A 26,665-nucleotide genomic window follows, 5' to 3' on the forward strand; every position below is an offset into this window, starting at 1 on the left:
GGAGGCCTTTGATAATGTGCCGAACAGGAGGTGACTGAGTAAGGTAAGAGCCCATGGTGTCAGAGGCAAGGTGCTAGCATGGACAGAAGCTTGGCTGTCTGGCAGAGAGTGGGGATAAAAGGGTCCATCTCAGGATGACAGTCGGTGACAAGTGGTGTTCCACATGGCTCAGTGTTCAGATTACAACTTTTTACTTTATACATTAACGGTCTAAGTGAAGGAACTGGGGGTATTCTGGCTAAGTTTGCTGAGATAGGTAGAGGGACAGGTAGCATTGAGGAGGTAGGGAGGCTGCAGAAGGATTTGGACAGGTTAGGAGAGTGGGCACAGAAGTGGCAGATGGAGTACAGCATGCTGAAAGTATGAGGTCATGCACTTTTACAGGTCAAAATTAAAAATCACACAACACCAGGTTATAGTCCAACTTTTTTTATTTCAAAAATATACTGTATTCATAAAATTTGATGGTTTGTACAGTTGGTTATGCCATACATACGTAAACATTTACATACAGATCAGAATTTATTATTTTTATATACAGGTCTGTCTGCTTATCAATTATGTTCCCATATATTTAGCTGAGGCGTCAGCAGAGCCCAAATGACTGCATGGGCCCCCTGTTCTTCTTTAGGCAGGCAGATGTTACACGGTGGTCTTTCCCCACCGCACCTTGGCGGCAGCTGCCCCGAGCTTCAGCGCGTCCCTCAACACGTAGTCTTGGACCTTGGAATGTGCCAGTCTGCAACACTCAGTCGGGGTCAACTCCTTCAGCTGGAAGATCAACAGGTTTCAGACCACCCAGAGAGCGTCCTTCACCGAGTTGATGATCCTCCAGGCGCAGTTGATGTTCGTCTCGGTGAGAGTCCCGGGGAACAGGCCGTATAGCATAGAGTCCCGCATCACGGCACTGCTCGGGACGAACCTCGACAAACACCACTGCATTCCTCTCCAGACTTCCTCTGCATAGGCACATTCCAGAAGGAGGTGTGTGACAGTCTCGTCCCCACCGCAGCCACTTCGAGGGCAGCGTGCGGTGCGGCAGAGAGTCCAGGCGTGCATAAAGGATCTCACAGGCAGAGCCCTTCTCACCACCAGCCAAGCCACGTCTTGGTGCTTGTTGGAAAGTTCTGGCAATGAGGCATTCTGCCAAATGGCTTTGACAGTCTGCTCAGGGAACCGCTCGACAGGATCCGCCCTCTACTTTTCCCGAAGGGTCTCAAGGACACTATATGCTGACCACTTCCTGATGGTCAAAGGTGTTTTTCTTCATAAACTTCTCCATGAAGGACAGGTGATACGGAACGGTCCAACTACTCGGAGTGTTCCGCGGCAGCGAGGCCAGGCCCATCCTTCGCAACTCTGGGGACAGGTAGAACCTCAGTACGTAGTGACACTTGGTGTTTGCGTACCGGGGATCCATGCACAGCTTGATGCAGCCACACACAAAGGTGGCCATCAGGGTGAGGGTGGTATTGGGTGTATTTTTTTCCCCCATTGCCCAGATCTTTGTACAGCGAGTCCCTTCCGACCCGGTCCATCTTTGACCTCCATATAAATTGGAAGATGGCCCGGTGACTGCAGTGGCACAGCTTCTGGGAATAGGTCAGATCTGTGCCACGTATAATAGCAATGACAGTGCCTCACACCTGATGACCAGGTTTTTTCCTGCGATGGAGAGCGACCGTAGCTTCCATCTGCCCAGTTTCTGCCTCACTTTGCTGATACGCTCCTCCCAAGACTTGGCGCATGCCCCAGCCCCCGCCCCCCCCGAACCATATACATAGCACCCTCAGATGGTCGGCCCTGATGGTGAAGGGGATCGAGGATTGGTCGGCCCAGTTCCCAAAGAGCATGGCCTTGCTCTTGCCTCGGTTTACCTTGGCCCCCGAGACCCTTTCGAACTGGTCACAGATGCACATGAGTCTGTGCACGGACAGCGGATCCGAGCAGAAAATGGCGACGTCATCCATGTACTGGGAGGCCTTGACCTGCAGGCCCCCGCTGCCAGGAATAGTCACCCCTCTCAGGATCACATCCTTCCTGATGGACTCGGCAAATGGCTCTATGCAGCACACAAACAAGGTGGGTGAGAGAGGGCAGCCCTGCCTGACTCCAGATCTGACTGGGAAGCTATCTGATTCCACCCATTGATTGAGACTGCACTGACAATGTTGGTATAGAGCAGTCTGATCCAATTGCAGATTCCCTTCCCAAAGCCCATTTTGGAGAGAACATCTCTCATATATCTGTGTGATATCCTGTCAAAGGCTTTCTCCTAGTCCAGGCTGATCAGACAGTGGTCCAACCCCCTGTCCTGCCCGTAGGCGATCGTATCCCTGAGGAGCGCGAGACTCTCAGAGATCTTCCTGCCCGGCACAGCACAGGTTTGGTTAGGGTGAATCACCGACCCCAGAGCAGACCTGACTCGGTTGGCGATTACCTTTGACAGGATTTTGTAGTCTGCATTTAACAGTGAGATCGGTCTCCAATTTCTAATTTCCTCCCTCTCCCCCTTCCGCTTGTAGACGAGGGTGATGATGCCTTTCCTCATGGATTCACTCATGGTACCTGCCCGAAACATACTGACATACACCTCCAGCAGGTCCTGGCCAATCAAGTCCCACAGAGCGGAATAGAGCTCGACCGGTAAGCCGTCGCTTCCGGGAGTTTTATTCTTTTCAAAGGACTCAAGGGGATTGGTCAGCTCGTCCAGAGATAGCGGCTGGTCCAGCCTCTCCCGTGTTCTGTCGTCGAAGACCTCCGTGATAGAGGACAGGAACGACTGGGAGGCCGTGCTGTCGGTCAGCTTTGCGTCATACAGACTGGCGTAGAAAGATTTGATGAGCCTCATGACGTCGCCAAGTCATCATCTTCTTGCACGGAGCTCTCATTATGCACTTTCTGGAAGAAGAAACGTGAGCACGTCTCGTCCTGCTCCACCGAGCGGACCCTGGACCGGAAGATTATCTTGGAGGCCTCTGAGGCAAAGAGCGAGGCTTGCTGGCCCTTCACCTCCTTGAGGTCCTCCGTGACATCGACCCCCATTGTCTGCAGCAGGAGCAGGTTCTGCATACTTTCCTGGAGCTGGGACAGTTTTCCCCGCCTCTCTCTCGCCTCCTGAACACCTTTGAGGATGAAGGACCTCTTGATGTTCCCTTTTACTGTTTCCCACCAGTCTGCTGGAGACTCAAAGAGGGGCTTCACGGTTCTCCAACCTACATAGTCCCTCCTGAGCTCCTCAATGTTTTCCGGGGTCAACAGCTTTGTGTTCAGCTTCCACATTCCCTTACCAGCCCACTGCTCATCCTGTAGGTGACAGTCGGCCAGCAGGAGGCAGTGGTCAGAGAAGAACACTGGCTTGACGTCGGTGGTTCTGACCGAGAGCGTTCGGGACACAAACAGGTAATCTATCCTTGAGCGGATAGACCCGTCTGCCCGTGACCAGGTGTATCTACGCTGCGCTCCATCTGCAGGGGTGCTGAAGACGTCGTGCAGCTTGGCATCCTTGACCATGTCCATCAGGGCTCTGGACATGGTGTCCAGTTTACTGTCCCCCCGCCGGATCGTCCATCTGCATCAATGATACAGTTGAAGTCTCTGGCCAGAATGACCAGCCTAGACATAGCCAGCAACAGTGAAAGCTGCTGCAGGACGGCCAACAGTTCACTCTTACCCACTGGGGCGTACACATTAATCAGTCTCAGGGGAGCATTCCTGTACATGACGTCGGTGACGAGGAGGCGCCCGCCCACTACCTCCTTAACCTCAGAGATGGTGAAGTTGCCTCCTCGCAACAGGAGGCGTGGCTATCATTGCCCCCAGCCAAACTGACGGCCCATGGGCCCACAAGCTCAACCATCTCCTTTAGCTGCTGAGGTGCAGTATCCCACACTCCTGCAGAAACAGGATGTCGGCTTTACCTTAGCCAGGAAGGCCATCGTAGATACACATTGCATACAACAGGTTTATTTTGGAGTGCTGCTCTTTCAGGTAGCTGTGGAGCAGAAGCATAAGACACAATTTATAGAAAAGATTTCAATGTCATGCAACTGAAATGATATATTGAACAAACCTAGATTGCTGTTAAGTCTTTCATCTTTTTAGAATGGGTTTGCTAATTTCGGTTCATTAATATGTAAATCCCAGAACTACTTTTAAGTCACATTTGTGATAACTTAAGGTTTTATAACCAAAGGTGACATCTCTGCTCAGACAATGCATTAAAGGTGTGAGGTTAGAGTCTGTCTGTATCCCAATCTTGAGTCAGACTGGTTCTATTTCTAAAGTAGGTATTTATAAAATATTAAGTGGATTGACTGCCTACATTGACCCTTCCACACTTTGGTAGGAAAAATAGAAGCATGGACTATTTTCTAAATGGAGAAATAATTCTGAAGTGCAAAGAGACTTGGGAGTTCTAGTCCAGGATTCTTTCAAGGAAAGCTTGCAGGTTGAGTCAGTAGTTAGGAAGGCAGGTGTAATGTTGGCATTTATTTTGAGGAGACTTGAATATAAAAGTAGGGATGTACTTCTGAGGCTGTATAAGGCTCTGGTTAGACCACATTTGGAGTATTGTGTGCAGATTTGGGCCCCGTATCTCAGAAAGGATATACTGGCCCTGGAGTGTGTTCAGAGGAGGTTCACAAGAATGGTCCCAGGAAAGAAAAGCTTAACATATATGAGGAATGTTTGAGGACTCTGGGTCCAAACTCTAAGGATTTATAGAAGGATGAGGGGAAGTGGGATCTTATTGAAACTTACAGAATGCTGAATGGCCTGGACAGAATGGATGTTGGGAAGACGCTCCTGTTGGTAGGAGAGACTAGGACCCAAGGTCACAGCCTTAGAGTAAAGGGAAGACCTTTTTTGGAACGGAGATAAGGAGAAACTTCTTCAGGTAGTGGTGAACCTATGGAATTCATTCCCACAGAACGCTGTGGAGGCCTGGACATTGAGTATATTTAAGACTGAGATAGATGCATTCTTGAGTATCAAGGGTTACAGGAAGAAAGTGGGAGAATGGGGTTGAGAAACTTGGCAGCCATGATTGAATGGTGGAGCAGACTCAATGGGCTGAAAGGAGCAGAGATTAGGCCAATGTCTTATGGTCTTTTATGAGCCTACGGTCCAGCCTGATGCTCTCAGTGCACTAAGTGCACTCATGGTCCTGTACAGCTGCAACATAACCTCCCGACTCTTGTACTCAACACTCTGACCAATAAAGGAAAGCATACCAAACACCGCCTTCACTACCTTATCTACCTGCGACTCCACTTTCAAGGAGCTATGGACTTGCACTCCAAGGTTTCTTTGTTCAGCAACACTCCCTAGGACCTTACCATTAAGTGTATAAGTCCTGCTAAGGTTTGCTTTCCCAAAATGCAGCACCTCTTATCTGCCACTTCTCTAAATTTTCTAAATTAAACTCCATCTGCCACTTCTCAGCCCATTGGCCCATCAGATCAAGATCCCATTGTAGTCTGAGGTAACCTTCTTCACTGTCCACTACACCTTCAATCCTGGTGTCGTGTGCAAACTTACTAACTGTACCTCTTATGCTCAATCCAAATTATTTATATAAGTGACGAAAAGTAGTGGACCCAGCACCGATCCTTGTGGCACACCACAGGCCTCCAGTCTGAAAACTACCCTCCACCACCTCTCAGTCTTCTACCTTTGAGCCAGTTCTGTATCCAAATGACGAGTCCTCCCTGTATTCTGTGAGAGTCTCCCATGGGGAACCTTGTCAAATTTCTTACTGAAGTCCATATAGATCATGTCTACTGCTCTACCATCATCAGTCCTCTGCTACTTCAAAAACCTCAATCAAGTTTGTGAGACATGATTTCCCATGTACAAAGCCATGTTGACTATCCCTAATCAGTCCTTGCCTTTCCAAATACATCTACATCCTGTCCCTCAGAATTCCGTCCAACAACTTGCCCACCACTGAGGTCAGGCTCACTGGTCTATAATTCCCTGGCTTGTCTTTACCGCCCTTCTTAAACAGTGGCACCACGTTTGCCAACCTCCAGTCTTCCGGCACCTCACCTGGGACTATCGATGATACAAATATCTCTGCAAGAGGCCCAGCAATCACTTCCCTAGCTTCCCACAGAGTTCTCGAGTACACCTGATCAGGCCCTAGGGATTTATTCACCTTTATGTGTTTTAAGACATCCAGCTACACCACCTCTGTAATATGCACATTTTTCAAGATGTCACCATCCATTTCCCCACATTCTGTTTCTTCCAAAGTGAATGTTGCTGCTTTGGGCTATTTCAAGAATATACATCTTGCATGGCTTTGAGGGATAAAATTGTTCTGCTGCAGGTTTAGCACATTGATCAGTATAATACTAGGATTTGAAAGGTTCAATTACATGGACCAACTGCTGTGTAACTGTGCGCCCAGGTCAAGAATTTTGTCTTGAAGCTGTGAGGACTGTCAGCACTCAGTCAGAGCTGGTAAACTTTCTTTGACTCTAGTCTCTGTGTAAAGAGCATCGGTCTGACATTGTCTTGTGTCCTCCCTAGCTGAAAAAGGTGGAGTATGCTGACCAGTATCGTAATCGTTGGCCTGACCCTGCCGATAACCTGGGAACGCCATCGCCTGCAGCCCCTATCCAGGAACCTGGGAAGAAGGACCGTGCCAAAGCCATCATTTATCAGATGCGTCTGAACAAGTAAAGTTGAGCCCTTCTGATTGGAGGGTTGCTATCAGCTCCTTTTTTTGACTTGTCTTGTGAAGTCAATGACTCTTGTTGGAGCTAGACTCTACCTGCACCTCTGGTATCTCATCTGCAGTGTGTAGTCTAGTGGGATTGTGGGCTAGCTGTTAGACTCTGCGGAGTATCACAGATGATGAGGAATCTCCTTTCTTTCACTTGAGGCCAGTTAGAGTTCCCAGCAATAGAAAGTGACTGTGGTGAAGGGGGGCTGTTCCAGAGTGACTCTTCTGTTGCAAGCTCAGAGGCACGGTCGTTATAACATGGTTAGACAGTAAGATCAACTCTGCAGCGAGTTGGCACAACACTCTGACTCTGAGATGGACAAGTGGGTCTGATAGGATCTGGTACCTGGTGGCTTCGGTCAGTGACATGAGTATGTTGCCAACTGCACATGGACCATTTGGTTTCAAGGTGCTGCAGTAATCTTGCTTTCCAAAGTCAGTCCCGAGTGGAACAAGCTGCCAGAGAAAGTGAACGCAGCCTCGTCACTTAGTCTTCAAGACCAATTTTTAGATAATTTCCATTTTAAAGTTTCTTACCTTCAGGACAACCATCTCAGCAATTCGTGGCTGAGTGGAGTAAGCCCCACCCATGTGAAGGTTGGTGGAATACAGGCATTAGTTTGTGATGCTGACACAACGAGAGCAGAGGAACATTCATTTCTCAAACCTTACTAAGAGACATGAAATTGAAGCTCTTTGTCTCTCATTTGTCAGGGCCACAACATAAGAGAAACAATTGCATAAAGGAATTTATAAGCATGAGAAGAGGGTGCTGATTGATTGATAGAATCATACAATGTTACAGTACATGTCTGTACCGCCTCTTCAGCCCTAACCCCATAGTGCTGTATCTTCATCACTATCAAGTATATATCCAGCTCTTTCGCAACCTCTTATGGAATCTCCCTCTGCCACTCTCCCAGGCAGCACATTCCAAATCCTAACAGCACTCTGAGTAAAGAAGTTTCTCCTCATCTCGTTCCCAGCTCTCTCGTTTGCTGTATAAGTTATTATTTCCTTCTTTTAATGTTCACCCCCCCCCCCCCCCCCCCACTTTGTATTCAACCAGATGGAAACGCTAGGCAGCAGTCTTCAACTTCAAGTCCCCTTTTAGCAATATTTTAGATTTTTTTTTATGCAAGATGGTAACAAAACCAGGGTCCACCCACTTCACCTTTACCCATTACCCATGGAACAAGAATGGGGCTGGCTGACTGATTCAGCGATCAATCCTTACCAATGAGTCTGACTTGAGTTTGAAGAGAACTCCTAGTGGGGGAGCAAAGAACCAAACACTCCTCTTCCTCACAAGCCACTTGCTGTGTCTCTGATTTCTGAAAGACCTTTAATCTGATATGGTTGAATCAGTGCTAACCATTCACATTGTGGCTAGAGACAGTCTGATCTACTTGTTGACCGTGCACTCACTGAAATGATTAGTTTTGAATTTTTTTAACCCTGTCACCTACCAACTTCTGTTTGGGATTAGGGAGCGGAAAGAGATCTTTGGGTATTTTCAATCCTGCGTGGATTCTGTGCCCTGTTCTAGTCTCCAGGCCAGTGGAACTGACCTTTTCTCCCTAGATTTCTGAGTGGGCCAATGCATCAATCACTAGAGCAAGCCCTCCCTGTGATGTTGATTTAAAGATTGAATTGATGAGCCCCATCACCTGTACTCCCAGAATTCTGTTGTCTGCACAGCGGCATGTTTGGTGCGTACGGGGTCTGGGTCGCTGTGGTAACATGTTATGGTTGTCTTACAGGAAACAGATCGTCCAGAATAAAAGTGGTGTGAGAGTGTTTTCAGACTTTGATACCAGTGAGGGTAAAATTGAGGTTTCCCTCCACCCCAACAACCAGCAATCAGTCCCCATCTACATCAAGAATGAAGGGATCGAGATAGTGACCTTTGTACGGTGCGAGATGCTTTGCAAGTTCCCAGTGTTCACCCTGGGGGATGAGGCGAATGTGACCAGCTCCCAGCAAATTACCTTGGCAACAGGTGAGGCACATGCTTCCTGCTCCTCACCCCTGCTGGCAGCTTCCTCACACATGGGATGTGGGCATTACTGGCAAGGATGGCATTGATAGCCCATCTCCTATGAGGTAGTAGTGGGGAGCTGCCCTATGCGGGGAGAATTCAAAAACAAGGGAGCCAGATGTATAAGGCTGTATGTGTGTTTTCTCCACCCCCCCCCCCCCCCCCCCCCCTTCCCCCATTATGGGAGAGACTAGGATTAGAAGGCATTGTCTTAGAATAAGGGATTGCACATTTAAGATCGAGATTGTGTTTTTTCTCGGAGAATAGTGAATCTGTGGAATTCTTATCACACAAGGCTGTTGAGGCTGGGTTATTACGTATATTCAAGGCTTTTGATTAGTAAGGGTATCAACAGTTAATGGGGAAAAGGCAGAAAATTGAGTGGAGGATTATCAGAACCAGTAATTGCTGGAAAAACTCAGCAGGTCTGGTAGAATCTATAGAGAGAAGGAGATAGTGAGGACTGCAGATGCTGGAGAGTCAGATTCGATAAAGCGTGGTGCTGGAAAAGTGCAGCAGGTCAGGCAGCGTCTGAGGAGCCGGAGAGCTGATGTTTCAGGCTGGACCCTGTCTTGATGATCAGTTCTGGTGTAAGGTCCTGCCCGAAATATCGGCTCTGCCGCTCCTCGGATGCTGCCTGACCTGCACATTCCAGCACCACACTTTATAGATGCTGTGGGGAGAAACCAATTAATGTTTCAAGTCCAGTGCCCCTCGACAGTGGTTTGGAAGTTGCTGGTGAAAGAGCCTTGGTAAATGTCAGCAGTGCAGCCTATAGATAGTACACACTGCTGTTACTGAAAGTCAGTGGTGGAGGGAGTGAATTGAATTGAATTGAATTGATTGTCACGTGTATGTGGCCCACGAAAAGCTTTGTCTTGCGAGCAATACGGGGCAGATCAGAGTTAATTAGCATGGATAAGTAAATATTAGGTAAACAGCGGCAAAAACCAAAACACAGGTACAGGCGAATGTTAAGAGTTTGTGAGTCTATTCAGTATTCTAACAACAGTAGGGTAGAAACTGTTTCAAAACTGGCTGGTGCATGTGTTCAGACTTCTGTACCTTCTCCCCGATGGGAAGAGGTTGTAGAAAAGCATTACCAGGGTGGAATGGATCTTTGAGAATGCTGGAGGCCTTTCCTTGACACCAGGCCTGGTAGATGGTTTCTATAGATGGGAGGTTAGTCTTTGTGATAGTCCGGGCCACGATCACCACTCTTTGTCTCTGATCTTAAACAGTACAGTTGCCATACCAGGTAGTGATACATCCAGACAGAATGCTCTTGATAGTGCACCTATAAAAGTTGGCAAGGGGGTTCGCTGTCATGCCAAATTTCCTCAGCTGCCCGAGGAAGAAGAGACGTTGTTGGGCCTTTGTAACCAATGCATCCACATGAGGAGTCCAAGAAAGCTTGTTGTGGATAACCACTCCCAGGAGCTTGACACTGTCCACTTGTTCCACCTCTGTGCTGTTAATGTGTCGGTGGGGGGGGGGGGGGGGGGGGGCATGAGTAACATCCTGCTGAAAATCAATAATGTGGATATGTGTGGTGCATCTCCAGGCACATTTTAAATGTGTTGAGTTTAAGGATTACTATCCTTTTAGGCAGCATTTTCCAGACCCAAACCACCCTCTCGGTGAGAATATTTTTCCTCTTCATCCCTGAATCAGTCTACCAAGCACTTTAGCACAATGTCCCTTAAACACTGTCATCTCTGATGGGATAATTATCCTCCCTCCCAAGCTCCACTCAAATTTGTGCATCTTAACCAAATCCCCTCTTAGCCTCCTTTGGTTTGACGACAAGCCCCAGCTGAACAGCCTCCCCTCACAGCTGCAGTTTCCCAGCCCTGGCAATGTCTTTGTGAATCTCCTGCGCCCTCCCCTAGTGCAATCCAATCCTTTCTGTAGTGAGTCATTTGGATTGTTGGTGTAACTGCGGGTGGCTTGTCAGACACTTCCAAACATGGTTTCAGGCTCAACCCATTATATTTAGATTAGATTAGATTCCCTACAGTGTGGAAACAGGCCTTTCAGCCCAACCAGACCACACCGAAGACCCCTCCAAAGAGTAACCCACCCAGACCCATTTCCCTCTAACTAATGCAACTAACACTACAGGCAATTGAGCACGGCCAATTCACCTAAACCACACGTCTTTGCACTGTGGGAGGAAACCCACACAGAAGATACAGGGAGAATGTGCAAACTCCACACAGACAGTCTTCTGAGGCTGGAATTGAACCTGGGACCCTGGTGCTGCGAGGCAGCAGAGCTAAACACTGAGCCACCGTGCCTGCCCATGTTGTAAGTGAGTGGGGAGCAGTGGACTTTAGCCAATCGATGATGTGTTCTTTATCTGCGCAGGAATCACCCATCAGATTGAAGTCATCTGCTCGATGCCTGACTCTGGCTATTTCCCAGTTACCCTCACCTTTCAGTTTGAAGATGCCAGCTCCAAGCCCTTCAGCATTATTCGCTTTTTCTCGGCTCGGGTAACCAGCAGCATCATTGAAGAGTTGAAACCAACTGGTCCCTACAAACCATACCAAGGTTCCAATCGACGTCCGACAGAAGCTATTATTGAAGATGGATTGATGCCAGACGTGTGAGTTTCATTGTTTAATTGTGCAATTCTGTCTCTCCTTCCTTTAAAAATTCATTCGTGGCATATTTGTGTTGAATTTATTGCCCATCCCATGGAGGGTGGTGGAGGCAGGTACTCTCTCAGCATTTAAAAAGCATCTGGATGATATTGTTGGGCAGATGCAGACACATACACCAGTTGATTTTGAGGTTTGCACGTTCTGGCTGTGTTTTTATGACTTATTTTTTCTTTTGTTATTTCTTCTTGGATTCATTTGAAGCTTTTCCAACTACCGTCTGGAAAAAGCCAGAACCCTGCACCAATTTCGTTATCCTGAGGCATTGTTTACTGCTCTCAAGCATGGACTGAAGCTGGACAAGGATCTTCCTGATGTGAAGATGGAGGTGGAAAGGATTAAGTAAGCCCTGTTTTCATTTCAAAAATGGGGTGTGGGCTGAGAGTTGGAACAGAGAGCGGACTGGATGATGTGTTTTTTTTTTGCTCTTACCTGAATGGGTGGCTCACTGCATTAGCTGTCACCCTCCTCATCCCAAGGACACTTGACAGGGTGGATGTTGAAGGTTGCTTCCCTTTGGAGGAAAGATGAAAACTTGGGGATACAATTTCAAATAAAAGCTTGCCCATTCAAAATAGAGATCAGAATTTTTTTTTATTCAGAGCTGTGTGCCTTACTCAGGGAGAGAAAAAGGTAGTCATTGAATATTTCTAAGGCAGACGGAGGTAGACCTTTTGATAAGAAAGTCAAATAGTAGCAGAGGAGGCAGACAGGAAGGTAGATTGAGGCCATAATCAGGTTTGAAATGATCTCCTCAAAGGGGAAAGCAGGATGGAAGGGCTGAATGGGCTACTGCCTGCTCTTGATATGAAATTTCGTATCCAGTTATGAACAAGCTTTACATTATCAAACCACTGCAGGCTGCAAATGTCAAATAAATAGTCACGGAGATGTACAGCATAGACCCTTTGGTCCAACCCGATCATGCCGACCAGATATCCCCAACCCAATCTAGCCCCACCTGCCAGCACCTGGCCCATATCCCTCTAGACCCTTCCTATTCATATACCCATCCAGATGCCTTTTAAATATTGCAATTGTACCAGCTTCCACCACTTCCTCTGCCAGCTCATTCCATACACGTACCACCCTCTGATTGAAAAAGTAGCCTCTTAGGTCCCTTTTGTATCTTTCCTCTCTCACCCTAAACATATGCCCTCTAGTTCTGGACTCACCCCACCCTAGGGAAATGATTTTATCTATTTACCCTATCCATGCCCTTAATGACTTTATAAACCTCTATAAGGTCACCCCTCAGCCTCCAATGCTCCAGGGAAAACAGCCCCAGCCTATTCAATCTCTCCCTTTAGCTCAAATCCTCCAACCCTGGCAACATCCTTGTAAATCTTTTCTGAACCCTTTCAAGTTTCACAACATCTTTCCGATAGGAAGGAGATTGGAAATGCACGCAGTATTCCGACAGTGGCCTACCCAATGACCTGTACAGCTGCAACATGACCTCCCAACTCCTGTACTCCGTCTTCTGACCAATAAAGGAAAGCACACCAAACGCCTTCTTCACTATCCGATCTACCTGCGATTCTACTTTCAAGGAGCTATGAACCTGCACTCCCCAAGGTCTTTGTTCAGCAACACTCCCTAGCACCTTACCATTAAGTGTATAAGTCCTGCTAAGATTTATGGGCGGGCACGGTGGCACAGTGGTTAGCACTGCTGCCTCACAGCGCCAGAGACCCGGGTTCAATTCCCGCCTCAGGCGACTGACTGTGTGGAGTTTGCACGTTCTCCCCGTGTCTGCGTGGGTTTCCTCCGGGTGCTCCGGTTTCCTCCCACAGTCCAGGTGAATTGGCCATGCTAAATTGCCCGTAGTGTTAGGTAAAGGATAAATGTAGGGGTATGGGTGGGTTGTGCTTCGTCAGGGCGGTGTGGACTTGTTGGGCTGAAGGGCCTGTTTCCACACTAAGTAATCTTAAAAAAAGATTTGCTTTCCCAAAATGCAGCACCTCGCATTTATCTGAATTAAACTCCATCTGCCATTGGCCCATCTGGTCAAGATCCAGTTGTAATCTGAGGTAACCTCCTTCACTAAGAAGGGCTCATGCCCAAAATGTCGATTCTCCTGCTCCTTGGATGCCGCCTGACCTGCTGTGCTTTTCAGCTCTAACCTCCTTCACTGTCCACTACACCTTCAATTTTGATGTCATAACTGTATCTCTTATGCTCGCTTACAAATCATTTATATAAATGTATATAGATGTATAAATCTGAATATTCTGGTTTTCGGGAACATTTTTGGAGAAAGACTAAATTCAACTTTTGAGGATTGGAAGAGGTTGGACGTGTGACAGGTTTGAAGTGTGTAAGGAGGGAAGGGATTGGGGGAGGGGAGGAGAACACAATGAAAGGTTGGTGATAGGGTGGAGGGCAGGAGAGATTACAGGAACAATCACCTGAGATTGCAAGGCAGATTAGGTTTGTGAAGAAACAAAGGAGGTTCCTTAAGAGGCTGTTAATGGTGAAGGTTGTTAGTCAAAAAGCAAATGGGACTTGCATTTCTGGAATGTGGCTAATCTAAAACTGCTGCTCCTTGCTCTCATTGAGCTCTGTTGGAAACTGCAGGAGGTTGAAGAGAACAAGGGGAGAATTGACATGTTCGGTGACTGAAAGCTCAGACATGCCTGTACCTGCAGGCGGCTTTCAAAGGTTGGATGGAAAGGGACAGGTTATTTGGTGGTGGGGATATTGGTTTCCTGATGAAGGGCTTTTGCCTGAAACATCAACTCTACTCCTCAGATGCTGCCTGACTGGCTGTACTTTTCCAGCACCACACTCTCGACTGTAATTTCCAGCATCTGCAGTCCTCACCTTTCTCCCTGGGATATTGGTTTCATTAGATTTTGGTCAAGATTAGAGTGGTGCTGGAAAAGCACAGCAGGTCAGGCAGCATCCGAGAGGCAGATAAATTTATGTTTCGGGCAAAAGCCCTTAATCAGGAATGATCTGCCTGACCTGCTGTGTTTTTCCAGCACCACTCTAATCTCCAGCATTTTCAGTACCCCCTTCTGCATAGTTAGAGCATGTTCTGCCTCTGAGTGAGGAGATTTCTTCTGAATTCCCTCCTGCATGTATGAAATGAGCTGCCAGAGGAAGGGGGTGGAGGCTGGTACAGTTGCAACATATAAAAGGCCTCTGGATTGGTATATGAATAGGAAGGGTTTAGAGGGATATGGGCCGGGCGCTGGCAAGTGGGCCTAGATTGGGTTGGGATATCTGGTTGGCATGCACAGGTTGGATTGAAGGGCCTGTTTCTGTGCTGTACATTTCTGTGACTCCATCTCAAATCTGTGGCCCCTAGTTTTAGTTTCCGACACAAACAGGAACATCTTTGCTGAATCCCTGTGTTAGTTTATTGGATGTGCCTCGTTCTTGTTCTGGAGAAACGAGGTCTAATCTGATCAGTCTTTCCTGATAATGCCTCACTATTGGTGATCATTCATGTAAATCTCTTTTTTTTTCCCCCACGCTTCGTCCAGTTTCTTTTTGTACTTTTGTAAATTAGAAAGCTGATAAAGGGCTTCTGCTCGAAATGTTGAATTTCCTGCTCCTCGGATGCTGCCTGACCTGCTGTGCTTTTCCAGCACCACTTTAATCTTGACTTTGATCTCCAGCATCTGCAGTCCTCATTTTCGCCTGGTATAGAAAGCTGCCGTTTGCAGTTAGAATGTAGATCCCTGTCTCTGTCAGAGTTGTCTGGCATTGCTGAATGTGAATGGTATCAACAAGTGTGCTGCTGGAAAAGCACAGTCGGTCAGGCAGTATCCGAGGAGCAGGCGAGTCGATTGTTTCGAGCATAAACCCTTCAAGTATCAGGAATGGAGTCAGTCGATTAGTGTCTTGCTGACAGGAGTTCTGTCGTTCAGCATGGACCTGAGTTCAGAGATATCAGTGGCTCGTGCTTCATAGTGACTGCCTCACCGTGCCAGCTCTCATGTTTGTGTTTTTTGTGCAGTTCATTACTTGGCACGCTGTTAGGGTTTGGCAGTTACAGTGAGCGGTTCAGTTTGTTGCTGCACATGGAGGAGATTCAGATGGAAGCTGACATTACCAGGTACAACATGAAGGGAGTTCCCATGCACCGAGATCCACACAGGAGGCACCTTCTCATACTCCAGGTTAGTGCTGATGTTCCAAGGGCTTTCCAAATTGAAGGAAGGTCATGAAAATTAGGGATAGGAGTAGGCCATTCAGTCCCTTGACTGACTGTCATTCAGTTCTAACATATATTTAAAACAGACTTGAGGCCACTTGGTCCAACTGGTCCATGCTGGTTTAGAGGCTGCATACCCACTCCTCCTCACTCTAATCTATCAGTGTATTTCTTTATTCTGTGTCTTGTTGAGCCAGGTTCCTGTTAAGAGCACCATCCATGTTTGACTTCTGTTTCTACACCTTGGTTCCAAGCTCCTCAAAGCCATTGACTAACAAAACTTTCCCGTCCTTGGTTTCAATTGAACCCTGACACCTTTTTGCCATGTCAATAACTTTTTCCCCGAAAAATTGGTTGCAGATCTCCCCTCTCTGTGGACAGAAGTCCTTCCTGTCATTGCCTCAATGGCCTGGTTCAAATTTCAAAAGTTCTGCCCCTTTCCTTTGCACCCCCTCACTGGAGGGGAGAGTTTCTGTCCCTTTTTTTCCCCTGTTCAATCATCCTAAACACTTCAATAGACTCTCACTGTCTTCTCAGGAACACAGGCCTCCGTTTATCAAACTTGAACCTTGGCCTCTATGAAATAGCAGCGTTTATGCGAGGACCGATGTCAGGTGAAATAAACACCAAAGAACTGCAGGTGCTGAATAGGAAAGAATCCCTATCGTGTGGAACCAGGCCATTCGGCCCAACGGGTCCACACCAAACCACTGAAGAGCATCTTAAACCAGACCCATGCCACTACCCAGTCCCTGTAACCCTGCATTTCCCATGGCTAATCCACCTAGTCTGCATAACCCTGAACACTACGGGGCAATTTAACATGGCCTATTCACCCTAACCTGCAAACCCCTGAACACTACGGGGCAATTTAACATGGCCTATTCACCCTAACCTGCAAACCCCTGAACACTACGGGGCAATTTAACATGGCCTATTCACCCTAACCTGCAAACCCCTGAACACTACGGGGCAATTTAACATGGCCTATTCACCCTAACCTGCAAACCCCTGAACACTACGGGGCAATTTAACATGGCCTATTCACCCTAACCTGCAAACCCCTGAACACTACGGGGCAATTTAACATGGCCTATTCACCCTAACCTGCAAACCCCTGAACACTACGGGGCAATTTAACATGGCCTATTCACCCTAACCTGCAAACCCCTGAACACTATAGAGTAATGTTAAAACGGCCAATCCATCCTAAACTGCATATCTCTGGACTTGGAAGATCTGAAATAAAAAGACAAATTGTTGGAAAAATTCAGCAGGTCTGGCAGCATCCATGCAGAGAGGGAAAGTCAATGTTTTGAGTCCAGTGTCAGGTGACTCCAGCTGAGACCAGTCACTGTGCAACTGAGCTACACCTGGCAGGATGCCTGCAGGTTTTGATTTGTTCGGAGTAGTTTTATTTCGGCCACTGATGGAATCTACAATTTGCTGGACTCTGACTGAAGTCACCACCAGCTGATTTCCGTTCCTCTTTCCCGTTTGTGTCAGGTTCCCGGTGTTGCTGAGAACAGACCATCTGTGCTCCGAGGAGATCATCTCTTTGCCTCCAAGTGTGATGATGTGAAGCAACCGATAACCCGTTACAAGGGCTATGTTCATGCTGTGGAGTTGGAACAAGTGAAACTGGGCTTTTCTCAAAAGTGAGTAATTGGGTCATTTTGTGGTAGCGTGGTGGATGAGTATCTGTGTAAACCCAACCTCTGACGAAATAGGGCATCCTCAAACTTTGCACAACGTGGGCCTTTCAGAGTTCGAGATGTTGGCAGTTCCTCAATCATGCAGATGATCCAGTTAGGAATTTGTGCACCAGCTCACATGTAGCCAGATTGGTCACCAAATTCGGGAGTGTTTGCACATTGGAAATGTGACAAAATACAAGATGTTAATAAATGTGCAGAAAACAAGAAAATACATTCTAACGTGTACAAATGCTTTGTTTTTGGGAGAGGCACACTGTACACTTCGGGAGGTTCAAGCTCTCAAATTGCTGCGTAGTATGGCGACAGTTTTAGGCAGCTGAATTGTTATGTATTACAGTTCATTACATGACTCTCAAGTGTAGCCTCTCTCAACACCTGTATGTAGTTGGTTCCTGGTTAATTAGTTCTTAGCTCTCTACAAAGAGTAGCATAGGCATCCCTCAGATGGAAGGACACCAGCACTGCACCAAGAGGTCTGAGTAAGGTTCCATCCTCTCCAGAGGTGTGTAAGAACATCTCTCTGAATAGCGCAGTTTGAAAATCTTTACATAGCAAACTTTGTCTTTAAAATGTAGAGCCCTGTCTTAACTGTTTCTCTTTCTATACCTTTTAACTGCACGTAGACCTTGTTAAACATATCAAAAACATGGAGTTGTGAATAAAATATTGTCCCTCCAGCTTGTGGAATGGGCAGTCACTGTTCTCAGTGGGGAGCTGTTGTGTTACCTGGGTAAAGTTGACAACACTCATGGTGTTGCAGGAGTCTGTTTTGCCGATGCTGACGTTGCCTCCCAGATGGTGATGATTCCAGTATTGTTGTTATTCACTTGCTTTCCCAGCTCTGGCTTGCTTTCCCAGCTGTTTGTTTCTTCTCACTCGCTTACTGATTTCAGTCTCAATGACAGTGAATTCCAAACATTTCATGGGGAATACATTCCTGGAGAACATTATGAAATCTCAAAGGACACCCATTTTATTTTAAACTCTATGGGATCAGTTCCAACCAACCCACGATGTTGGTATCTGAAATTAATGTTATTAAACACATTTTTTTTACATGGAGCAATTTAGTTATCCTATTTGAGTTACCCGGCTCAATAATCCTGTTAACTGGCTCCTCAAAAACTTGTCAAATTCCCATGTGTAATCAATGCATTCCTCAACACCAGTAAGTGTTCCTGCCCATTGGAAAACCCACCTCCTCGTCTGACTTTCATTCCTTCCTTTCTCGTCAGTCACACTTTTTTTTCTCTAATTCCTCTCCCAATTTTTGTTTTAAACCTGAGAAGCCTCCATAAAATCCTTTTTTTCTTGTAAAAGATGGAACAAAGTGCAATAGAAGGGATATGTAATGATTTAAGATGTAAAATAACTGATGTGCAACTGCACATCTATACGCTACCTTATACACGGGGTGGTGTGGTTCATTGGTACAGGTGTCCCGGAGATGTTCCCTAACCCGGGACACCCGCACCAATCAACCACACTGCCCCGTGGCCCAACATTTCAGCTCCCCCCTCCCACTCTGCCGAAGACATGGAGGTCCTGGGCCTCCTTCACCGCCGCTCCCTCACCACCAGACGCCTGGAGGAAGAACGCCTCATCTTCCACCTCGGAACACTTCAACCCCAAGGCATCAATGTGGACTTCAACAGTTTCCTCATTTCCCCTTCCCCCCACCTCACCCTAGTTCCAAACTTCCAGCTCAGCACTGTCCCCATGACTTGTCCGGACTTGTCCTACCTGCCTATCTCCTTTTCCACCTATCCACTCCACCCTCTCCTCCCTGACCTATCACCTTCATCCCCCTCCCCCACTCACCCATTGTACTCTATGCTACTTTCTCCCCACCCCCACCCTCCTCTAGCTTATCTCTCCACACTTCAGGCTCACTGCCTTTATTCCTGATGAAGGGCTTTTGTCCGAAACGTCGATTTTGAAACTCCTTGGATGCTGCCTGAGTTCAAGCCAGTTAATCCCATGAATGCTTATTCGTGCATCTGTAGGAACAACACAGCCATTCCACAGGGAGAAACTGCTCACTGAGTACTTTCTTCTAAGTAACCTGCATAATTTTAATAAGCCATAGCCATGTTAAAAATGTCCTCGATATTGAAAGCACCTGGGATTTCTCCCTCTGGGGATGTATGCCTCTCCACTTTTTATGAGTAGGAGTTTCAGGTGTAACTGAAAAACAAGCTAACTTACCAATTTTATCAGCAGTTAACAAGCATTATATTTTGATGTGCTTTAAACTGCAATGCCAAAAACTATTTTTAAAAAAAAAATGTCATCCTGGATCTAGGAAATGATGGTTTCGTGGTATCACCTGACTACGAATCCAGAGACTCCAGTAATGTTCTGGGGAAAACAAAAAAAATCAAAGAACTGCAGGTGCTGGAGATCAGAAACCAAAAACAGAAATTGCTGGAAAAACTTGGCAAGTCTAGCAGCATCTGTGGAGAGAAATGAGGCTTAACATTTTTTTTAATTTTAAAAAATAAACTTTAAAAATCTTTATGTGCATACAGTCCCTACAGCAGTTCAATTCTACCCAGTCTTTCCATATGGGGAACAAATAAATCCAAGGCATTTCTAACTTATACAAGACGTTAATTACTTACTTTTGAGGCACTGGGAGGGCCCAGTAACTGAGTAGACACCTATTATTCTTTTGAGAAATGTGATGCTGGAAAAACACAGCAGGCCAGGCAGCATCCGAGGAGCAGGAGAATCAACGTTTCGGGCATAAGCCCTTCTTCAGGAATCATGCTCAAAACATCAATTCTCCTGCTCCGCGGATGCTGCCTGGCCTGCTGTGTTTTTCCAGCATCACGTTTTTCAACTCTGGTCTCCAGCATCTGCACTCCTTACTTTTTCCCTATTATTCTTTTGACTGAAAGACTTTAGATGGTGGTCTCTCCCCACTGCGTCCTGGCGGGGCAGCTGCCCCACGTTTTACTGCGGCCCTCAGCCCATAGTTCTGGACTTGGAATGTGCCATTCTGCAACACTTGGTTAAGGGCAACTCCTTGCTCTGGAAAACCCACAACTTTTGGGCAGACCACCAAAGACCCTCTTTCATGGAGTTGATGGTCCTCCAGGCGCAATCCGTGTTTGTCTCTGTGTGTGCCCTGGGGAACAGACCCTAGGGCAGAGTCCTGCATTACTAAGCTGCTCAGGGCAAGAGTCAACAAGCCCCTGTATCTTTCTGCAGACTTCCTTTTACAAAGACACATTTCAGCAGGAGGTGTGTGTTTGTGACAGACTCTCAACAACTGCCCCCCCCCCCCACCCCCCACCATGGTTCGAGGGCAGCATGCAAAGGCATCCCTGAACAATCTGACACCCATTGTCCTTCTCCCCGCCTGCCAAACGATGCTTTGGTGCTTGTGGGACAGTTTTGGTGATGAGGTGTACTTCTGAATGACTTTGACAGTCTGCTCAGCGAACCGTCGGACAGAATCCATCCTCTCCTTTACTCACTGGGTCCAGGACTGTACATGCTGACCACTTCCTGATGGACCTGTGACCAAAGGTATTTCACTTCTCAAATTTCTCTATGAAGGACAGGAGATGTGGAGCAGTTCAACTACTTGGAGTGTTCTGTTGTAATGAGACCAATCCTGTTCTTTGTAAAACTGGGGACGGGTAGATCTTGTAGCGTTTCTGGTGTGCAATCGGTAATTTGTTGGCTTTTAGGTGGTTTGAAGCACCTGGTTCTGATACTGGACTTAAGGAATATGAAATAAAAGCAGTAGACCGGTGTTTCAGGGTGAAAGTATAATACAAAAAGTAAAAAAGGCAAATGCAATAAAACAGTGAAAATGACCCAGTTATACAGAGGGCAGTAATTAAATGCACTATCAAATTAATCAGAGGTTAAAACACGATTCAAAGCTGAACAGGAGTTTTAATTAGAGACTTTCTTCAGGGTTCCTACCCTTGGGTTGGGGTCCCATATATGCACTGTCACCACCCACCTTCCCCTCCCTGCTAGCTGGGTTGGAAACCTTTTGGGGTCTCGGGAGTTTCACCTCGCCACTGGGGAAAACACCATTTTAAAGTGCGTCCAGTTGCTAAGGTTCTTGCCATTGGTTCTGTTGGCTTGTGTCTGGAAGCTCTTGTTTGATTAGATTAGATTCCTTACAGTGTGGAAACAGGCCCTTTGGCCCAACAAATCCACTCCAACCCTCTGAAGAGTAACCTATACACCCCTCCCTCTCTGACTATGGGCAATTTAGCATGGCCAATTCACTTGACCTGCACATTTTTGGACTGTGGGAGGAAACCGGAGCACCCAGAGGAAACCCACGCAGACACAGGGAGAATGTGCAAACTCCACACACAGTCGCCCGAGGATGGAACCGAACCTGGGACCCTGGTGCTGTGAGGCAGCTCCAGGGCTTAATTGGCTGTTCCCCCCGCCCCTTGCCTCCTTTCCCCCCCCCCCCCCCACCTAGCCTCCTTTTCCCCCCTGCCCCCCCACCTCGCCTCCTTCCCCCCCGCCTCCTTTCCCCCCCCCCCCCCCCCCCCACCCCCCACTCGCCTCCTTCCCCCCACCCCCCAGATGTCCTTTGTTACGACAATGCCCATGGGTTGTCTTCTCTTTTGGTTCTTGGTTCCAAAGCTGATTGTTGGGGCTAGAGCCTGCGGGGAAACTTTCCGTAGGAGTTCGATGTTGGAGAAGGCATTCTCAGTGTGTCCCACCCCCCACCTCTGTTCAGGGCTAGCAGTTATTCAGACTGTGGGCCCTGTTTATCTCCCCTCAAATCTGTGTTGCTATTGTGTTTCTGGTATTCCTTTTGAGGCCAACTGAGTTCCTGATATTTCAGAGTAGGTGTGAATGTTTAGATTTAAGTGGAATGCCTGGTATATCTCTATGAATATTGCTCAAAGTTGAATGTCTGGTATCTGCTGAGGCCCCAGTCTGACTGGGTTGGAATAGTGTTAGGCCTGGATGACTGATCTTTTTAGAGTAGAGGTGTGAATTAGTTTTTCTGGTTGAACAATGGTTCCAAGCAGCTATCTTTGAGTCTGTCATTTTCCCAGAACCTGGCCCAGCTGCCTGCCTTGCTCTTTTATTTTTAACCGTTGTTTGAAAAGTCCAGGATTTTGCTCTGGTATTTCAGAATATGGGCATTTTTGCTCAATCCTCCAGTAGGTAGTGGTTCTTGGTTTTTACACACAGAGGGTCTATACGCAGCGTGAATCAACCACACACCAAGGTGGCCATCAGGATGAGGACGGCCTTGGGTATGTTTCCACCCCAACCTTTCCAGAGCTTTGTACATGGTGCCCCTGCAGATAACTGTCCATCTTAGACCACCTGATGAAGTGGAAGATGGCTCAGGTGACTGTCATGGTGCAGGTTTTGGGAATGGGCCAGGTCTGTGCCACATACAACATAACAGAATACCTCCCCTCACCCCCTGATGATTTAGGTTTTACCCACTGATGGTAGCTAGGAAAAGGATGGGTTTTATACAGACGAGGGTTCGGAGCAGGATTAAGGGTAAACACTAGGTGAAGATAGACCCCCCAAGGAGAGAGAAACACAGAAATGGTTAAAAGTCGATCTGGGGGAATGAATGGCTGACAAAAGGTAGTGTTTGGGAGTACTGGATTAGTGGTGCTGGAAGAGCACAGCAGTTCAGGCAGCATCCAACGAGCAGCGAAATCGACGTTTCAGGCAAAAGCCCTTCATGAAGGGCTTTTGCCCGAAACGTCGATTTCGCTGCTCGTTGGATGCTGCCTGAACTGCTGTGCTCTTCCAGCACCACTAATCCAGTATTTGGTTTTCAGCATCTGCAGTCATTGTTTTTACCAGTGTTTGGGAGTAGCCAGTATGATGATAAGTCCTGGAGTATGAGGGTGGGGGAAAGGTGCTCAAACCCGCTGTTGATTCTGAAAGCTACAAGCTTCCCAAGCAGAAAATGAGCTGCTGTTCTTCTGGCTTGCCCTGAGCTATGCTGGAGCACTGTAGCGAGAGACTGTGACAGACTGAGTGAGTGGTCTTCAGAATTTGTTTCTAAATCCTGGGGACTTGTGTTTGAATCCTGTCAGGGCAGATTATGAAATTTGAATTCGATTAAAAACCTGGAAATAAGGGTCTATTACTGACCATGAAACTCTTGTGAATTGTCAGAAAAACCCATCTGGTTCACTAATGTCCTTTTTTTTTAATTAAGGAAGGAAATCTGCCATCCTACCATCTGCTGTCCCACTTGTGACTCCAGACCGCAGCAATGTGGTCGATACTCTACTCAACTATCCTCCGGGCAATTAGGGATGGGTAACAAATGCTGGCCTGTATTTGAATTTCTTTTTCAACAAAATCTAGTTTGATGCTGTTTATAACTATCCCAGATTGTAAAACAATATCCAAAAGTAGGATGTCTTTAAAATGAAAGTTTTATTTTTAAGTCCCAAGCAAGGAGATAGAGAAAATCATTTTTAGGGAAGTATTAAATCCTCATACTTTTGAAATTTCAATGACTTATTTTTATATTATTTATAATTTTATATTATTCATATCCCCACTGTTTTGAAAATGTGGATGTTAACCCTGTGAATAGGTTCCTGTCACTTTCATGTGATATGGTATCATTTAACATTTATTCCTTAACCAACCAGTAAAGATTCCTTGGTGAGGTTGTGGGCTGGTTTGGACTCTCTCGTGTGGATGTTCCTTTCATTGCTTCCTTCAGCTTTGAATTGAAAAAAAATCCTTTTGTGGAAGGTTTCTTAAAGGTATCTTATTTCTCGGAGCGTTATTTAATCCTGGTATCCAATGGTAATCACAAGATCAGGATGTTTGTCATCTATTATCCGCTAAATGCTTGGGTTTTATGTTCCAGTGTCTCTCCCGTTGTTGACGTCCTATTTTCACACGTTGATGTAATGTCATTCCGTGTCCTTCTATACCTTTTTGAGTGGTTGAAACTGATATTGATATATTGTACCTAAGTTGAACATTATCCTATTGACTTTAATGAATAATATGTGTGAAGTATCCTTATCCCTTTCCAAGTATATTCTAATTTCAAAGTGGAGTGTTTTTTGGCTTTTCCTGCTGATTGTGATAGTGTCTTTAGTGGTTAACTTTTTTATGAAGCTTTATTTTTAAATGTGCTTAGTATCTCTATGTGCCCTGCATAATTAGTTATACTTGTTTCTCAATCCAAACTATATTTCTAAGCAGATTTTTCTCCTCCATGTCATGTAACCTTTCCTTTGGTCCATGAATCCACCGATCCTGCAAGTCTGTCTCATTGCTGCATATTCTTTTGTTCCAGTTTCACAATATTGATCTTGCTGCCTTTCTGTTCGTTTCACTCTGGCTAGCCATTTGGATAGTCGGTGTCTATGTCTGCTTATTGTGGCCTCTCGTAAATGCCAGTGTCTTTAGCCTGTGATATTGTGATCTTCCCTCCCTGTTTAGGGCTTCCTGCCTAGTCTGCCTATTGGGGAGTCACTGGATTAGGAGCAAAGATTTGGCCAAGATATGTTTGAGTGAAGCCACTGTCATTTTTCTAAAGTAATTGAACTCCAGCAGGGATAGAATGTTAAGCCCTCCTAGTTCATCTATGTTATTTCCGCACTAAATAGCACCTTTTAGTGTCTAACTGTGGGGATCTAAAAAGTAGTTTTGTTTTATGAATGAATTCTCACTTGACAGCCCTCTCCCATTTTAAAGGGGTGCAGAAGAAACAGTAAAATGGTGAACTGAAAGTACCTCCTCCTAACATTTTCAGCACCATTTCTATCTCTCCAGGCTTTTGAATGCTTTTATAAACAACATGAAATTTGATGTCACCTTTACATTTAACCGGCTACCATTGCAACTGCAACACCGTGCTGCAAAATTAGCCAACAAGGACACCAGCCTGAAGGAGGTGCTGTTTCCCACTTATTCTGATGGACAATGCATGCATCCTCTGGACAAGAGTCTGGCGTGAGTAGACCCGACTGGGGCCACTGACTCTGAGCCAGGGACTGGGGAGGGATGGGAGGTAGATGGGAGGTAGATTACCTACAGAATAGAAACAGGCCCAACGAGTCCACACCGACCCTCCAAAGAGTAACCCTCCCAGACCCATTCCCATGTTTACCCCTGACTAATGCACCTAACACTACAGACAATTTAGCATGGCCAATTCTCCTGACCTGCGCATTTTTTGATTGTGGGAGGAAACCAGAGCACCCGGAGGAAACCTACACAGACACTGGGAGAATGTACAAACTCCACACCGACAGTTGCCCAAGACAGGTTTTGAACCCGGGTCCCTGGCGCTGTGAGGCAGAGTGCTAACCACTGAGCCACCGTGCTGCCAGATGGCAGTCAGCAGAGCAAGCCCAAACTTTCTCTTCGTTCATTATGGCCCACTTAGAATGAACGCCTCAAGTGAGAGGTTCTGATAATCCAGAATGTCTGTTGAACAGACCAGGAGCCAATTTCTCTTTCTCTTCCAGAGAAGAGGAGACTGAAGGGTAACCTCATAGAAGCAGTTAAGATTATGAAAGAAGTTGGTTGGATGTTTGGAGAGAAATATGCCCATTTACCAGTGCAGACTAGAAATTGAAGAGTCACAAATTAATTGTATGATTCCCAAACAACGGTGAGATTAAAGAACTGGGTTCTATAGAGGCTGGTTAAGGGTGGTATGGTGACTCCGTGGTTAGCACTGCTGCCTCATAACGCTAGGTATCTGGCTTTGATTCCGCCCTCTGGCGACTGTCTGTGTGGAGTTTGTACATTCTCCCCATGTCTGCGTAGGTTTCCACCGGGAGCTGTGGTTTCCTCCCACAGTCCAAAGATGTGCAGTTTCGGTGGATTGGCCATGGGAAATTATCCATAGTGTTCAGGGATGTGTAGGTTAGGTGCATTAGCCATGGCAATGTAGAGTAACAGGGAAAGGTTAGGGAGATGGGTCTGGATTGGGTGCTATTTGGAGATGGGGGCTTGTTGGGCTGAGTGGCCTGTTTCCACACTGTTAGGATTCCATTCTATATTCTATCCTAAAGTCAATAATTATATCTGCTTTACTGATTGTAGATAAACACATGAGAGAAAAGAACAGAAATACACACTCATAAGATGGGGGAGCCTTAAAGGTGAAATTGTAGTATAACTAGTTGGGCTGAATGGCCTGCTCACGTGAGAGAATTTGCCTCCCAGGAAATAACTTTGCTCTGAACCATTTTCTGCTGTTTTGCTAAAAGCTGAAGATATTTGAGTGAAGGGATTATGGTTGAATTAGCTCCTTTAGAAATCTGCATGTTGTACATGTTGATTTTGTTCCCGTTATTAATTTCTTTCAAAGATTTTATGATCGGT

The 26,665-nt window shown here is 46.5% G+C and overlaps 1 protein-coding gene across 2 annotated transcripts in view; it reads left to right on the forward strand.

Moving 5' to 3' along the window:
* The window catches only part of LOC140467487 (putative helicase MOV-10), a 90,219-nt gene that overhangs the window by 16,218 nt on the left and 47,336 nt on the right, over positions 1–26,665 (forward strand). For both annotated transcript variants that reach the window (XM_072563900.1, XM_072563901.1), the window contains exons 3-10: positions 6,538–6,686; positions 8,497–8,735; positions 11,145–11,385; positions 11,645–11,782; positions 15,411–15,573; positions 17,115–17,266; positions 25,103–25,282; positions 26,652–26,665. The exon at positions 26,652–26,665 is cut by the window's right edge and continues 134 nt beyond it. In XM_072563900.1, coding sequence (XP_072420001.1) covers positions 6,538–6,686; positions 8,497–8,735; positions 11,145–11,385; positions 11,645–11,782; positions 15,411–15,573; positions 17,115–17,266; positions 25,103–25,282; positions 26,652–26,665 — 1,276 coding nt within the window. The remainder of the gene's footprint in view (positions 1–6,537; positions 6,687–8,496; positions 8,736–11,144; positions 11,386–11,644; positions 11,783–15,410; positions 15,574–17,114; positions 17,267–25,102; positions 25,283–26,651) is intronic.

The sequence above is a fragment of the Chiloscyllium punctatum genome, chromosome 45 (assembly GCF_047496795.1).
Source record: "Chiloscyllium punctatum isolate Juve2018m chromosome 45, sChiPun1.3, whole genome shotgun sequence".
NCBI lineage: Eukaryota > Metazoa > Chordata > Chondrichthyes > Orectolobiformes > Hemiscylliidae > Chiloscyllium > Chiloscyllium punctatum.